The sequence below is a fragment of the Panthera uncia genome, chromosome B4 (assembly GCF_023721935.1).
Source record: "Panthera uncia isolate 11264 chromosome B4, Puncia_PCG_1.0, whole genome shotgun sequence".
NCBI classification, from domain to species: Eukaryota; Metazoa; Chordata; class Mammalia; order Carnivora; family Felidae; genus Panthera; species Panthera uncia.
Genome location: NC_064809.1, coordinates 128952916 through 128969689, shown reverse-complemented (window position 1 = coordinate 128969689; position 16774 = coordinate 128952916). Strand labels below are relative to the sequence as shown.

The window sequence follows — 16774 nt, the reverse complement described above, 5'->3', positions numbered from 1 at the left end:
CCACGGACCCTCAGGACGCACCAGGAAGGCGATTTGGGAATCGGCAAGGGCCAAGCACACCTCAAGCTGCCAAGTCTTAAAGCCAAACCCACTGTGCCCGTATTCTGTCTACCCACTCCAAGTCTGGTCCACCATATTCATCACCCAAGTGATCTTTCAATGGTCAAAAAAGATCTGACCACATTTCTGCCCTACTTGGAACTGTCCAACAGCTCCTTTCTCCACGCTCACCTAAAGGACCCCAGAGAACACTCCCAAGTCCCTGAACTTGGCATTCAAAATCCTTCTGACTCTTGTGGTCCCTACTTCCCTCTACATTTTCACCCCCACCCTTTTCACTGCCACCTCCCACTGTACCACATTCGTCCCGAACCCGGGTCTCAGGGAGTCGCTGGCAGTTCCCCAGTAAACTGTGCTCTCCCACCCTCATTAGCCTACTAGTCGCCTTAGATGCAGCAAACTCAAACCACCTCCTCTGAGAGTTAGTTACTCCCTCCTTGGAGAGAACCGGCACCCCACACCTATACCAGAGTACAGGTAGAATAAAGTCTTCTATATCTATTTGGTGACACAGCTCTCCCCTCACTGGACTGTGTCTTCTCTGGGGCCAAGGTCTTCCTCTTCCTCTTCTCTGAATAACCAGCACCTGGCCAGGGGCTGAGTTCCCAGCAGGTGCCAGTGAATGTGAAGTGGGGTTTCGCCTGAAGTACCATCATGAAAAAGTAAATGTTTAAATTATGGCGTCACCCCACCCACTCTTTGGCCCACCCATCAAATAATTGAATCTGCAGGTTCTTCTCTGCTCCTCGCTTTCCTTTCTCCCTAGTTACACTAAGACTTTCAGATCAATTTTCCCTCCCAAAAGGAAGAAAAGGCACGCTCTGGACAACTGTGTCTTTAGATGGTACAACATCTCCTACGGAATTAGGAAACAGTATGTGGGTGTGCTACGGTGGAAAGAGGGCTTGGTTCAACGTCAGGGAGTTTTACTTTGATTCTTTCCTTTAACAAGTTACTTAACCTCTCCGAGATGGGGTTACGAATATGATTACCTAAAAAAAGATGTGAAGAATCACGTGAAATACTCGTTGCGAAGCCTACATAACTGCTAGTTATTATTAGGCCTTTGAGATTCTAATAAAGCAGTGTCCTAGGGTCAGGACACCAACAAATTGCACTTGTAAATTTCAAATGGCTCAAAGAAGCGCCCGAAGTAACACCACTCTCCCCAGTTTGCTTCTCTAAGACGAGAACTTCCGTACCTCCCCGGCTCCTCAGGCCCACTTAAGACGACTATAACCGAAGCTCCGCCTCCCCAGCCCCCTAGCCACGCCCCTTTCCGTACCAGCCTGACGTTGTAGGGGCCTTTAACATTGATTGACACTTTTATTCACCAATAAAAAGTGAAATCCCTGTCAACGTCCGGCGAGGGGGCAGGACTTCCTTGTTGTTGCTAAGACACTCTTGTTTCGCTCCTTGACAACCCTGGCGGGGGTGCGCTGGCTGTGGCCCCGGCTCCGGCCCCCGCGGGAGCAGGTGAGGCCCTGGGGCGCGGCGGGCAGCCGGGCGGGGAGGGCCGGCCCGAAGCGGGGCCGCGAGGCGTCGCGGGACGGGTGGGGCCTCGCCCACCGCGGAGGCCCCACCTCGAGTGTCCTGCCTGCTGGTCCCCAGCCCCCGGTCCCCCCAACCCCCACCCCCTCACTTCGGGGACCTGGGAAATGGGCCGTGACCGATTAGCTGTGGCGACTCTACGGGGCGCTCCTTCCCCCACACACCCGAAGCCCCGTCACGCTGCGCGGTCCCCCATCCTCCCTGACCCGACTCCCCCCAGGACCTTAATCTCCCCCCACGTTTCGCGGAGCAGTTCCCCGCTCCCGCGGCTGGACCGGTGGTCGCCATCGCCTTGGCCCAGGACGCTTGATTTGGGCCGTTGGTGACGTGCTGGGACCCCAAGCTGGTCATTTCCTTCTCTGGGCCTCAGTTTCCCCGTCTGTAAATAGAAGTTGGTTGGAATAATCTCTAAGGCCTCTTCGACCCTGACGTTCTAGGATGTGCTTTTTGATCCAACCATGGGCTTCCCTGAGGATGTGCTACCCATGGGTGTAGTGAACAGAACTTGACAAACCTAATTTGAATTCCCAATCACAGGACCTTAGCAAGTTATCTAACCTCCTTGGACTCCAGTCTGAGTATATATAAAATCAGGATACATCGCCTTGGGGGGAATTCTGAGGATAAGGAATTGAAGTATGAAGGGTCTGGTCCAGGGCGCCTGGGTGGCTCAGTCGGTTAAGCGTAGGACTCTTGATTCCAGCTCAGGTCATGATCTCACCGTTGGTGAGTTCGAGCCCCTCCTAGGGCTCGGCGCTGGATACCCCCAACCTGCTTGGGATTCTCTTTCTCTCTGCCCCTCGCCCCTCCTCTCAAAATAAATAAACTGAATTGTTTGTTTGTTTGTTTCTTAAAGAGTCTGGTCCAATGTAGATTCCGCATTTGTGACTTCACTTCCTTTGTCTCTTCCCCACATTTTCCCCCTCTGAGAAGTGTCATCAGTTCCCTTATTATCAGCCGTCATTCCTTCATGAAATCCAGATCCCGTGCTCTGATCTTTTTCCTGGGCTTTCATGGTTCGGGATGCTTTGGAGTGGGGGTGAGGGTAGTGCGTGATATATTGCTGTGGTGGTTGGACTCAGTACCTTCCCTTCTGTGCCTGATGACGTGCGATTCGGTGATTACCTACTCCTGACGAGACGCTTTTCTTCGCCGCGTCTTACGAGCAACTTACACTCCGTAGTTCTAAAATCAGACCGGCCCGCTTCTTCACCATCCGTCTGTCCTACCCGACATGCCGTCTTTCTCAGTGGCATGGCCATCCTCCCTCACTCTGCCGTCCCATCCCACTCAGGCAGTTGTCAAGTTGCTTTGATGCTGCCTCCTTGAGGATCTCACATCTCCATTCCAGAAGCGGCCAGTTTGGTTCAGATCACCTGAGCCAGTGCCATAACTTCCTAACTGGTGTCCCTACCTCCAGTCTCTTCTGTTTACCCAGCCTGCCAGAATAATTGCCTGAAAACAATGCAATGTCACCAACCCCCGAGAGACTTCCAAAGCGTTTCTCTTTCCCCACTAAAAATGTCCACGCTTCTCAGGCCTAGGTTATAGGGCCTTTCTATGATTCCACAAACCCACCCCCAGCATTGTTTCCCAGCCTTTTTTTCTCCCTTCTCCTGTGCCAGGTTCTGTCCCCAGCCAGATTGAACCATTGGACTTTCCCAGAAAATGCTTTGAGCTTTCTGCTTTGAAGTCACTGTGTTTGTTCATCTCTCTGCCCAGAACGGCTTCCTCACCTTGTCCGCTTGCCAGGATTCCCACTCAGAGGCTGCCCCTGCCACCAAGCGTTTCTTGCCATCCTCTCCCCTGCCCCTTCTAGAATTCTCCTCCTGCCTCTATCTCTGCATCTGCCTTGTGGCATGTTCTGCTTTCTGTCGTGAACCATAGTTCCTTGTGTATGTGGTGGTCTCTCAGATCATAAGCCCCTTGAAAGCAGAGACTGTCTCCTGCTTAAAGTGGAGTCATCGAAAAAGCCTAATCTTGAAGTCCTATATACTGAGGGAGTCCCAGCTCCTCCATTTACTAGCTGGGTAGAAAGTCACTTTCCTTTTCTCGGCCGTCGTGGCCACGAGAAGAGTAGGGATAATAGCACCTGTGTAGCAGAGTTACTGGGGACAGGGGGCAGTAAGTGAGATCCTGGATGTAGAACACCCGTCCTGTTGCCTTGCTTCTGGTCAGTGCTCAATAAATCCGATCGAATGGATTTGATACTCAAATGGATTGATGCTTCTCAGGGAGCAAATGAAATCTAATTTAACGACAATAGAGATATCTGTCGGGTTTCTGCCATGTGTCAGACGCTGGACTAGTGCCCTGGGGCATCTACAGGGGAAGAGAGAAGACCCTTCAGCCTCAGGTGACTGTCTGGACTCGCGACACAACTGCTCAGTCGTGGCTGGTTGTGACATGCCACCAGTAATTCGCAGCTGCGAATGGTTAAAAGAGAATAATAATAACCAATCAGCGCCAACTCCAAGTTATTTCTGGAATAATGTCCTTCTTCGTCCCTCACATTCGAATCTGTTCTCTTGAGCGGGAAGGAGAGGGGCGGCAAACTGCGTAGTCGGCTGTGTGTGGTGAGCATCTGTGCTCGCTTGGAGCTAATAGCTGTGATGGCCGTGACTTTTTGTTGTGCTTTGTATCTTGAACAAAAGGTTTGGGATTTCATCCAAATTCGGGTATGTTGGTGGCGGCGGCGGGGGTGGGGGGGACCACGTGAGTCAATATTGTTTAGTATGTCGTGTTACACATAAAGAAAATGTCTTTATCTCCCCCACCTCTTCCTCCCTCCCTCCCTCCCCATGGTCTAAGGCACATCAGAAGTCTTCACTAGACCTCAGTAAAACGAGAGAAAACGAGGACAGTGTTAAAAAACAACACTAACAGCAGCAGCTTCCTGTGTGTGTGTGTGTGTGAGAGAGAGAGAGAGAGAGAGAGAGAGGAAAGTAACTGTCTTTTCTGAGGACTGTCCTTTATTCTGCAACCATCTCTAACCTTCTAACTATTAAAACCTTCATTTATAGTAGATGATGTGTTTAATGTTCTCAGCGTAACTTGAAAACGCAATCCTGTGTTTGCTTCCCCCTTTGAAACTGATCTGTGAAATCCGGGTCTCCCGTGTTGTCTCCTGACCTCACCCCCAGCATCTTGGATGAATGCCCTCACTCCCTTACCCTCCTTTCTCCTCACCTTGCCAGCTTTGCTCTGTTTGCCAGAAGGCAGAGGGTCGACGTGGCAGGGAAGGGCGGGGCGTATGACCAGGGCACCCAGTGTGTCCCCCCGACGTGTCTGGAAGTAGGAGACGTGCCCCGGCAGGTGGCTGGACTGGCAGATGCCGAGAATTGAAACTACTTGTGTTTCTGTCTTTCTCCTACTTGCTTGTGACCGGGGAAGAGGCCTAGAAGGTAGAATTAGAAGGGTAGATATGGGTTTGGATCCTGGCTCTGTCCCTGCTGGCTCAGTACCCTTGGGCCAGCCCCCAAACCTCTCTGAGCCCCGGGTGCCTTATCTGAGGACTGGGAGTGGATGCTGCCCTCACAGGTTGTTACTGGATGAAAGGAGACAATGAATGAAAACCCGGTGTACCACCCCCCCCCCAACTACCACTGGCCCAAGCTGTGTTCCACAGACTTTCCTTGTGACTTTTGTCCGTCAGTGCTTACAGCGTGGCTTGCGGAGTGGGGACTCAGTAACTATTGGTTTGTCTGGCTGAACGTTTAGGTGTTTAGTGGGCTGGTATATGAAGAAAGACATCGCAGGTCCCCCTCTCACTGCACCGGTAACAAGAGCTGACGCTCATTGTGAGGTAGTCTGTTCTTCGTCCCAATTTCCAGACGAGATCAACGAAGCCTCCGAGAGAGAAACACTTGTCTGAGGCACGAGATGTGAATTCAGACCTGCCCGCGGAGCCTGCACCCACCAACCCCCATGCCCTGCTCTGAGTGTGCCCTCCCACCTTTCGGATCCTGGCGGTGGTGACCGGGGGTGCTCCGAGATGCACAAGCCAGGAGTGTTCCAGGCATTGAGTGGCTGCCCCCACCCCCACTCCGGGGCACTGGCAGACACTTTCGGCCTTAATTCCCAGAGTCCTTCATTTTCCCCCCACCCCTCTCACATCCGCTTAACCCTCCTAAGGATTCTTCCCAAGTGCTTCAGGAGCAAAACAATACACGGTGACTGAGGTCAGTGTCCGAAAGAATGAGGCACAGACAGAAGGACAAGGGGCGCTGGGTTTTTCAAGGTGATGACAGAAAGAGCCCTGTCTTTTCCTCCCGTTCCCCGGGCGTAGCCTCGCAGTAGACAGGGGCGAGGCTGTGCCAAGCGTTCGGAGGCGTCCTTGGGCGAGGAGAACAAGGGACGGGAGACAGGGCGAGGCCGCCACTGGCTTTGTGCACCAGGACGTCCCTAGGACAGGTTGAGCTTTGGTGCCCAGCAGATTCAAGCACCCTGGCCGTGGGCACACTTACATTATTAAAGGGCCCTCTTTTAGGCCTGATGGGACTTCTTTCTGGCCTGGAGCTGTCAGACACACACTCATTCGCACGGGAGATTGATAAGGTTATTAAAACCTCTGGGTCTGCTATTTTTGGCAGCATTCTTCCAGGCGGGCTTTCAACCGTGGCCAAATGACTGTAGCTGTACTATAATGAGACAGCATCATAAAAGATTCTCCTACCTTTCTGTATTTGGAAGCACGTCATCTATAACTGTTCCTTTTTATCCTGCAAGTCTCGTCCCTTTTGGATCCCCAGAGGTACTGGCAGTGGTTAGGAAAAGGCATTCGCGACCGAGGTCCTTAATAAGCGCGGTTGAATAATGTTGGAGACGTGCTGGCCGACGCCAGGGTGGCAGCGCGAGCAGCGCGATGAGAATAGTGCACAGAGCTTTGCGGTTTCCACGCCCTTACATACATACCGTTGGTGCTTGCAGTGGCTTTCTGAGAATAAGAAGACGGGTTCATCCCATTGCACAGAGGCGGAACCCAAGGCTTGGGTTAAATTACTTGCGCAGGGCTGCAAAGCACGGAGGGCACAAAATTCATTTTGGTTATAGAACTGGCCTTCAAGCCTAAATACCCCACCTCACGGTTCCCCACGCCCTTCCCCCTCCAAAAAAAAAAAAAAAACCTGTCCCGGTGGCTTTTTCCCCTTTGTTCCTGAAGAATGGACTTTGGTAATATCTCTGACCTCTGAGTCTGGTTCACCAGGGTTCCATATGCTGAAACAGAATCCCAGCAGCCTCAGCCCCCGCCCTCCCCAAGGGCAGGCAGGTACACCCTTGACTGAATTCCCTTCCAGGCCACACCAGGCCAGCACTCTTGAGCCCCGAGGATGCACTGGATCGGATTGAAATATTTAATTCAGTATTTAGGTGGGAAATGCCTCAGCGCCTGCTTCAGCATTTGAAGCTGAGAATCTTGGGAGGTAAACACACCTTAAAGCCCGTATCCTTTGATCGTCACCTCTGTTGTACCTTGATAACGGGGAGGAGGCAGCAAGCAAGTGGCCTTTATGAAAGCCAGGACAGGATGGGATTGGAGACGGGCCTTGCCATTAACGAGCAGAGACAAAACGATTCCCTGGATTCTGTGAAATAAGAAACATTACCAGAAAGTCCAGTGAGATCGTGCCTGGTCATTCGCCAACTCCTCTGTAGAGACGAACCAGAACTGCTAATATCTGAGTGGTACAGGTGCCCAGAATTGACGAGCTCAGAGGAACCGTCTGTCCACCGGGAAACCAGAAAATACCAGTGTCGCGGGATGGTGGAGTCGGCGGCAGGCTTCCAGCCTCGTTCGAGGGAGCCCACCAAATGGGGTGGCGCCGAGGGCTTCTGAAGCACCAGAGAGACGGAGACGGTTGAGAGCACAGCCCGGAAAAAGCACGCGGAAGGCTTGGTGCTCGGCCACACGCGGGTCGAGTCCACATGAGAACGGTCGCCACCGACCGGTCAGACGTCAAACGTGCATTTCGCTGCTGGGATCACACGGCCCGCGCTGGTGGTGGCACACCGGGCGCCTACCTTGTGTCGGTGCCACGAGAAGGAGAGAGAGGGGCCCACGCGGGAGACCGCGCCCAGAGTCAAACCCCAGGTCTGCCGCTCACCGGCTGAGACCTCAGGCCAGTGGAGGAGCAGCTTTACGCCTCCTTTGGTGCAGGCCCTAACTCGCAGGGGCGTTGTAGCAGTGGGGCGCTAGGGACAGGAAACCTGACAGACGTCACCTGTCACGACTGCCCGTTAGTTGCTACGCTAGGCGTTTTCGGGCTTCGGCGGCCGTGCCGTGAAAACAAACCATTTTGGAAACGTCAGGAACGCTGGCGTAACATTATTTGCTTGTAGGTGTCCAATGTGGATGGTTAAGCAGGGTTCGCGGCACGGTGGGTTGTAGGCACTTGTGTGAGTCCTTCTTCCGAGAGAAAAAGTCCCTTGAATTACAGGCTAAATTGAATTGGAGAATAAGGGGAAACAACCAGGATTTCCAGCAGTGCTCACAGACATTAGGACCCAGCTCCTCTCTTTAGGAAAAGTCCCATCTGTTTTTACATAGCTAGATTTGGAAAGAAAAAAAATCCAAACATATGTATTAGGCTTTATAACTTTCCATTCATATCCACACACAGTCTCTCGTGTATGTGGCCATGTGCTGGGCACTGGGTTAGCTTCACGTGCCTTCTCATCTGAGTCTCATAACAGCCCCACGAGATAGATGTGGCTGCCCCCAGGTTCCTGGTGAGGACCCTGAGGCCCAAGGCCACACTGCTGGGGAACAGTAGAACCAGGAGGCCCAGGCCTTACAGCTTCTGGACCAGGCAGGCCTGAGCGGGAGGGGGCAGGAAGTGCTGGGAGCCGGGCAAGCCGAGGAGGACACGGACCATCACTGTTCCCATTCCTTCCGCAGATCAGGGACCCGTGGAAGAGGCTCCGGCTTGCACATAAGCCCGGGATTGTTGATCCTGACCCGACATTTTCCTTTCCAGCTACGTGTGCTGGGGAGTAAGGACCGTGTACATACGTGTGCATGCAGAGAAGCTGCGTGCATTAATTGCAAGCTGCAGGCTCCACCCTCGGCCTGGCCCGCACTCAGTATTTGTCTTGATAATGACAGTGTGGGCTTGTAGCCGCATACCAGCGTGTTCTTAAGCACCGGGTCCCAGCATCTCGCGTTGACTCATCCTCCCGTCTGCAGACTTGCTGGCCATTTGGAAAAGGATGTGGAGGAGTTAAGACGGGGAGGTGTCAAGTTGTCAGTGAGACATTTCTAATTTGTGATGTATGGTTTGAAAGCCAACTCTTTCTCCTGGTTTTTCCTGTTTTCCACAGCACCCCTTGAGGAAAGACATTTTCTGCTCCCACCCAGTTGGCAGGGCCTGCTTCCTGAATCTCCAGGGTGTGGTCTTCACTGCCAGTGCCAGCACCTCCCGAGGGGGTCACGGTGGAAGGATCATGGGAGAAACAGAAGGGAAGAAAGATGAGGCTGATTATAAGCGGCTGCAGACCTTCCCTCTGGTCAGGGTAAGCCCCGGGGCAGGGAGGCAGGGCGGCCAGCAGGGCCCACGCCGCCTCGAAGCGAGGCAGAGAGCTCGTTCCCTGCAGGACAGCAGGAGGAGGAAGTTAAGGGCTCTCCTGGCTCAGGTCTGGAGGTCTGAGAGTCGACAGCGCTCCATTCCTTCGTTCCTTCGTTCACTCGACAAGTACTTACTTAGGTCACCTACTGTACGTTGGGCTCTCTTCTAGGCACTGCGGGTGCAGTAGCGAGCAAGACAGGCAAAGGCCTGGGCCACAGGAAGAAAAGTTTTAAGGAGCGTAATTCCGGTAAATAGTGCTATCAAGAGAGAGAAAGCAGGTGTCAGGGGCTAGAGAGTAGGGGTTAGCCTCTGGACAGAGTTCTCCGGTCAGAGACTTGAATGAAGTTAGGGAGACAGCCTTGCGAAGGTCTGGGAAGCACGTGCCAAGCAGGGGAAACAGCGAGCCCCGAACGCCCGCGGTGGGAGTGAGCTCGGCATTTTGGAGGAACAGAAGGAAGGCCGACGAGTGCCGAGGCGGGTGGGGGGACGTGCCAGAGTGACAGCAGGCCAGACCTCACAGGTGGGCCAGGCGCTGTGACAGTCATGGTGAAGAGTGTGGACGCTCTCCTGGGCCCGAAGGGAGCAGCGGATGTTTTAAGCCGAGGAGTGATGGGACGCGTTTGATGTTTTCGAAGGATCGCTCCAGCTGTTGTAAGGAGAATGGATTTTTAGGGGACCGGAGTGGAAGTGGGGAGACCCGTGAGGACACTACTGCAGAGGCCCAGGGAGACGAGGGGGCGGCTGGGCCCAGGTCACGGAGTGGAAGTGGACACGTTCAGACTCAGGACGCATCTTGGAGGTTGAGGCCGTAGAACTCACTGGCGCATTGGGTGCCAGGTGTGAGGACAGGAAAGTCAAGGATAACTCCCAGGACTTTTTTTTTTTTTTTTTTTTTCCCTGAACTCAGGAGAGAGAATGGTGTCAATTACCAAGAAAAGGAAGGAGGAGGAAGTGTAGGTTTGTGGGGAAAGTCGAGTTATCCTTTAGACGTCTAAGTCAGCTTGTCAAGTAGAGAGTTGGCCATAGGAGTCCGGAGCCCCCCCAAAAAAAGATTAGAGCTGGGAGCGAAAATGTAAGAACCCTCACGTAGAAGATACACGACGCCACGGAACAGGGTGGGACCTCCTGGAGAGGAGCTTGCTGGCGAAGAGACAGGGTAGGGACGAAGCCCAGGGCCCTCCCGCAATCAGGAGGAGGAGGGGGATCCGGCCAAGTGGATGAGAGAGAGCGGTCAGAGTTAGGAAGAACCCGGAGCTGTCTCTCCAGGCCCTTCCGGCTGAGATCCAGCTGTGCTCTGGGGCCGATGTAAACTGTTTCCGCAACCGGCATCCTCTCCTGCCCGGGCCAGCCTTCTCCCCGTGTCTGTTGGCTGGAGAGTGATGCCGGAAGCTTCGTGCCCTTGCAGAGGGGCCCGGGCGTTAAAGCCCACTCGGCTTCGCCAGATTCCATGCCCTCTGTCCCAGCTGCACGCCCCGAGTCAGGAGATGGGCTTGCCCAGGGCCGTGCCAGGGCAGCTACCCAATGTCCGTGCCTTAAGCTTGGGACGGCGAAGCCAGCCCAGAAGGCCAGCTCGTGGGCTAAGCCTCTCTCTGTTTGTCTCCCTGCCCCGTCTCTAGCATTCGGACATGCCAGAGGAGATGCGAGTAGAGACCATGGAGCTGTGTGTCACGGCCTGTGAGAAATTCTCCAACAACAATGAGGTACAGGCGGCCCCTTGTGCCTTCGGTGACCCCCGTGGGTGAATCAAGTGGCCCCGGTCCCCACAGCCAGCTCCAGAGAGTCCTACTGGGGCCTGGCTAGCGCCTTCCTTGGAAGCATTCGAAGCCCGAGGAAAGCCAGCGAGGAAGAGGCTGGTGCTGTCTCTGGGGCACTGATCTGATGGTGGTCATGCCCAGCCCTAGAGGGCTCTTCAGGTGCCCCTGCCTGTGTTCCCTATCTCCGGGGGTCTGCTGGATGGGGCACCTCTCCCCCTTGGCTCCGTCCCAGGGGAGAACAGAGGCCCAGGCATTCATTCACGTACCCGTCCATCCATCCATCCAAAAAAAGATGTTAAACGCCATCCCTTGGGCCAGTCACTGTTCTGGGTGCTGGGGATATGGCCAACAGGCAGTGACGCAGGAATGTCATTCATCAGCCCGGTGATGAGTGAGAAAGAAGTCAGCATCACGACAGCCCAGCCAGTGGGGAGGCAGACCCAGGCCCAAGTTCAAATGCTGTCTCCAGCCCTTCCGAGCTCTTTAACCCCGGATAAGCCATTTCTCATCTCTGAGCCCCAGTCTCCTAGTCTGTAACGGGGAGTGAGATGCTGCCTCCCCACCGGGGGGCCGCGAGAACGTGTGTACTGAGATGACGCGGGCCAAGCGCCTGGCACGGACTCCCCCTCAGAGGCTGGGTCCTCTGCCCCTCCCTAGGCCTCTTCTCAGAAGAAGCTTCTTGAAAGAGCCAGCACAGGAAGGAGTGGGGGCTGTTGCTGTAACTGAGGGAAGCAGTCCAACTCCCCTTCCAGAAGTTCCCCGGACCCATTAGGGAAAAGCCTTTCTGTTCCCTGGAGACAAACTTGACACCTCCTCGCAGTGACGAGGACCGCACACGGCGTGTGGAGTGCTGTCGCGCGTTACCGCGCTTGGTCCCGACCGCATAGTCCCGACCGCAGCCTCGCGGCGCCGACCCCGGACACGGGCACTGAACGGCAGAGCCTGGACGCCGACCCAGGGCTCCCTCTTCAGACCAGGGCCTGCTCGACCAGCCTCGCCAGTGTCTTCTTGACTGGTGGGGTAGGGTCTGCTCTTCCGTCCCTGTGTCCCAGCCCCTGGCAGGAGGCAGAAGAGTGGGGTGCAGGCTCTTCTCCCGCCAAGACTTCGGCTTCCCGGGGGGAGGCGGGGGTTGGCTCGTGCCCCACCCCCCAGCCTTTCCCATCTGATGAGCGTCCCCTTTGTTCCAGAGCGCCGCCAAGATGATCAAAGAGACGATGGACAAGAAGTTCGGCTCCTCCTGGCACGTGGTCATCGGCGAGGGCTTTGGGTTTGAGATCACACACGAGGTGAAGAACCTCCTGTACCTGTACTTCGGGGGGACCCTGGCTGTGTGTGTCTGGAAGTGCTCCTGACACCGTCCCCCCCCACCCCTGCCCCCGTCCCCTGCAGGGATGGGGAGCGGCCCCAGGCAGGCCCTCGCTTTGCAAAGGAGAGCCTGGGGTCTTTCCTTTTGCCCTTTGATGACAGTTTCCCGAGCCGCGCCCAGCGGGTGAACGCGTGGACACCTTTCCCCAGGCCCCCAGCGCGAGAAGGGGAGAGCAGGCCGCGGTCTGGACGCAGGGGAGGGGTGGGAGGTGTGACAGGGTAGGAGGGTGGGGAAGTGGGATTTTTCGCACAAGGACACGCCAGCCCCACCTCTCTTGGGGGCCGCTCTCCCCTCGCCTCCCGGGAGCCCCCGCCGCACCCCCGCCGCCCCGCACTGCGGCCGGCCTGCACTGTCCTTGTCTTCACCGGTCATATGCACGCGGCCCCAGGAGGAGCCTGTCCTCTTGAGGGACACTGGCAGCTTTCTCCCCTCGTCCTCTGGAGAAGAGGTGACCCTCCAGAAGCCCCTTCCCCAGCCCGACCCCAGGCTGAACAAACCTCTGCTTCTCATTGGACCGCTAGCTCCGTCGTCCCCGGCTTTGGCGTGAGGACCGACAGCCTTTCCCCACGTGCTGTCCTCCCTCCCCAGCCGCCAGGCCGCGAACCTTTTGTACCGCCTCCACCTGTGCACTTGGGCTCCCGTGGCAGAGGGCGTGGGTGTCACTGAGCCTCCGGCGAGGCTCCTGGGCCAGGAGTGCGCTCACCACGAGGCCTGTTTCGGCAGGGAAACCTGGCCTGCCAGTTACTTCTCATCAGGGACCGCATGCTGATTTGTACTTCTGATCTCTGCTGGCTTTTCTATATTCTTTTTTGAGCGTGGGGAGAAGGGTTTTAGTAGAAGGGTGAATCCTATTTTACACAGCGGTCTTATTTATATAAATGTCTTCGTTTTTACAATTAAAGTGACCAAAAATGGACCTTGATCTACGGTCTCTTGAGGTTAGGGGAAGATGGGCTGGGTATCCTCGGGCTGCGGTGGGTCCCGGGAGCCCAGAGAGACTTCTGGCTGAATAGCGAGGCTCCTGGGAACCTGGGCCCAGACACAGCCCCGCTCGCCCAGGCCCTGCCGCTTGCCGTTCCGTCCCGGGTGGGGGCTGAGTGCGGTCGCTGGGGCCACACGGACGCTGACTGAGACGCCCTCGATGGCCAGACCGAGCTGCCGTAAAGCCGTCAGTCTCGAATAACGTGGTTTCAGTTCAAAGGTGTTTATTCAACAGCTGGTGGATGCCAGGGCCCAGGGGCAGGGTCCCGGAGATGGAAAAGCCACAGAGCCTGCCCTCAGTGAGCCCACAGTCTCCTGTGGAGGAACACTTGAACCCAGTCGTTACAAGCAGATGTGAAAGATAGGACAGGGCACCCCAGGAGGAGAAGGGGTGCCTCCGGTCCCAGCCCAGGGAGTGAGGTGGGCTTCTGGCCGACGAGGCCTGAAAGCTGACTCTTGAGGGAGAGGGGGCTTTACTGGGGGAGGGGCTGCTCCAGACCGAGGGGTGATGGGAGTAGAGACACGGAGGCAAAAGTGATTTGAGGATGGGGGGGCACATTGTGGGACCACGAAGCCCCTTCGGCTCAGGGGCCGGCCCCTCAATTCCGGTCTCAGACCCTAAAACACTGGCCCCGGGGAGAGCAGGCCCCTCTTCCCTGCAGCCTCTGTTCCCCACCCCACGGGGCCTCCTGGGTTGGCCCACGCGGGACACTGGGGCCCCGGGAGTCTCGGCCCCTGGCCCAGCCACGCCCTTCTGAGGCTGAGTCCAGTCGTGACTAGATCTGTCAACAGACGTGCGGGACATCGTGGCTTCAGGCAGCCCAGGTTTGCTCACACAGACCAGGGCGGCTGGGCAGAGAGACTAGTGGTCGCTCGTGGACCTAAGTGCTGGCTGAGTTGGTGCCTCGCGGGGTCCCAGGCTGACGACAGGCAGACCTGAACTAGAAGTCGAGGTCCCCCCTCCGAGGCTGGAGAGATTGGGGGCACACAGGAGTGACGGGAGAGGGGGCGCCGAGGCCTGGAATAGCCACGGTTTGCTAACCGCCCGCTTTGCGTCTGTTCTCTCCGTGAATCCACACCCGCGGGTGCCAGCAAGTGAGGCTTGGCGCAGCCTGCGGCCGAGGTGGTGGGGGTGGCACTTGGGCGTGTGGGCTCCGAGGCCCACGGATCTGGCTCGGGCCCAGCCCTGCTCTTCCTAAGCTCTCTGTGCCTCAGTGGCTTTGTCTGCAGAATGGGGATAAAAAGCACCAGCCTCCTGAGGGGGTCGGGAGTCTCAGGCCCGCATCCGGGGCAGGTGACGCCCCGGTGCTGTGCACTCTTGCTGTCTGGGTGTGCACCCTTGTGTGTGCTGCTGCTCCCACCTGACCCCCAGCCCCTCGGGACGGAGTGGAAATTCGGCAAGATCCCGCTGGTAGGGCCCCCTCCCCCGCCCTCCCCGTCCTGCTGCCACAGAGGGCGTGGTCACTGTTGGGCCGGGTCAGGTGACCGGGCACCGTGGCACCTGTTTCCCAGGGATTTCTTCCTTCTGCTCCCCGAGGTCGGGGCCAGCCACGGTCACCCCGACCTCCCTCACGGGGGCCTCCCTGCTCGGGGCCAGGGGATCGACAAGCCTGCGCTGACAGGTGCCGAAAAGGAGAGGGAAACAATGATGAAGAAGGTGCCGTCTCGGCAGTGAATGGCTACAGGTCTGTCGAGGGAGACAGACCCAGGAACAGAAAAGCAGGATGCGTTTAAGTCATCTGCTAGGAGGAGACCGGCGGGGTTCGGGGAAATGCGGGGTTCGGGAAAGGGAGCAACTCACTGCCCAGGGCACTGGGGGAAAGCTTCACAGAGGAGGTGGCATTGAGCTAGGTCTCGGCTTTTTCCAGGGGTGGAGGCAGGGGGAAGGGGCCGTCAATTGTGGGAGCAGCACGTGCAGATCCTCGATGGCCCGAGAACGCTGCCGAGATGCTCGGGGAGGTGGAGGCCTTGGCCTGGAGTTGGACCAAAGGGCAAGATAGGGGCACGGGGGAAGGGAGCAAGCTGAAAGCGAGGGCTTTGCAGGGGCCACGGAGGAAGAGAACGCTGTCTGTTGAGCATGTCCCACTTGGCAAGCATTGGGCTTCCTCCCTTATGACCACGATGTCCTGTATCCTGAGCAGACCTCCCAGGCGGTAAGTCACTGTCCCCATTTACAAATCAGGAATCTGAGGTTGGGAGGATGAGGGCCCTTGCCCAGGGTCCAGCTGGGAAGGGACTGGCCAGAACCTGAGCCTCGGCCTCGGGCCTCTGCTCTCCGCGTACATCTCTGCACAAGCTCTGTTCACGGGCCTTCTGGTTGCCTCCCACCGGCCTCGGGTCTCCACCTTGCCCTCTGCTCGGACCACAGCAGCCCCAGGCATTTCCTTAGAGGCGGGACCCGCAGCCCCTGCAGGCCGTCTCTCCACTGCCCTCCGTGTTCGGTGGCTCACCACCACCTCGGTCCCTTCTGCCTGGCTGGCCATAGTCGGGGTGGGGGCAGTTGGCAGCCTTGTTTAGAGGCCGAGTCATAGGCCCCAACCCCCAGGGCTCCGTCCCTCTGCCTACGAGAGCAGTGAGTGGCCAGCGGATCAGACGGAATGAAACATTGCCCCCTTGCCCCAACACGGCCTGCGCAGACTCGAGGGGAGGTCGGGGGTGGGGGGGGGGCATGGGGCGCTGGGGCAGTCAGTGTGAGAACTTGGTAATGGGGCTCATGTGATGGAGGCAGTGGGCGAACTGCCAGGGGGCAGGCTGTGTGGCCTGTGGAGAAATCTGGTGGATACTTAATGTCATCTTAGACCTGATGCAGAGAAGCTCCAGGATCCCGCTTAACCTACTTCCTGCCTCTCTGGAGAACAGGCAAGCAGGAGGGTGTCCCCTTAGGCTGTGGGGTCCCAGCCCACACCAGCGACTGAGCTGTGAAGCAGGGCCTTTAGCTCCTTAAAGACAAAAGCGGGCAGCATCTGATTCTGTCCTTTAGACCCTCCCCCAGTTCGGGGAGGAGAATTGTTAAAGTTTAGCCACAAGCCACCACCCTGTTCTATTTTCCTTTTGTTCTTCTCATCTCATATTTAAAGCAACCACCTCCCACTGCCAGCTGCTGTCTTCGATCCTTAGAAAGGCCCGGCAGGGGGGTGGGGAGTGGAAAGAGAGCGCGCCCAGGAGGCAAAAGTTCTGAATTAGTATTAATAATATTCCCGCACCACCAAGCGTTCTGGCACTCCACTGAGCATTTTCCAAACTCTGGCTCACGGTAATTCTCACATCCACCCTGTGAGGAGATACTGTCCAATATCCCCCTCTCTTCAGATGGGGCATCGAGGCACAGAGAGCTGAAGCCCCAGGTCACGGATTGAGAGGCACCACCGAGAGCCCCAGCGCTTAAACCTCTCCAGTGGTCTGCCCGCCAGCTGGGACGAGCCACTTGGTCCTCAGATCTCCCATTTTCTCACCTGCAAAAAGAGGGTCCCCGGCCCCGGCCCGGTCTCCTTCCCAAG

At 56.6% G+C, this 16774-nt stretch overlaps 1 protein-coding gene across 1 annotated transcript; it reads left to right on the top strand.

The window, feature by feature from the left end:
* The first annotated feature begins 1439 nt into the window (after window positions 1–1439).
* On the top strand, window positions 1440–13212 carry DNAL4 (dynein axonemal light chain 4). Its single transcript, XM_049626383.1, has 4 exons — window positions 1440–1536; window positions 8932–9123; window positions 10793–10876; window positions 12118–13212. The coding sequence occupies exons 2-4, from the start codon at window positions 9055–9057 to the stop codon at window positions 12280–12282; spliced, it is 318 nt and encodes a 105-aa protein (XP_049482340.1). The 5' UTR covers window positions 1440–1536; window positions 8932–9054; the 3' UTR covers window positions 12283–13212.
* Window positions 13213–16774: the final 3562 nt, after the last annotated feature.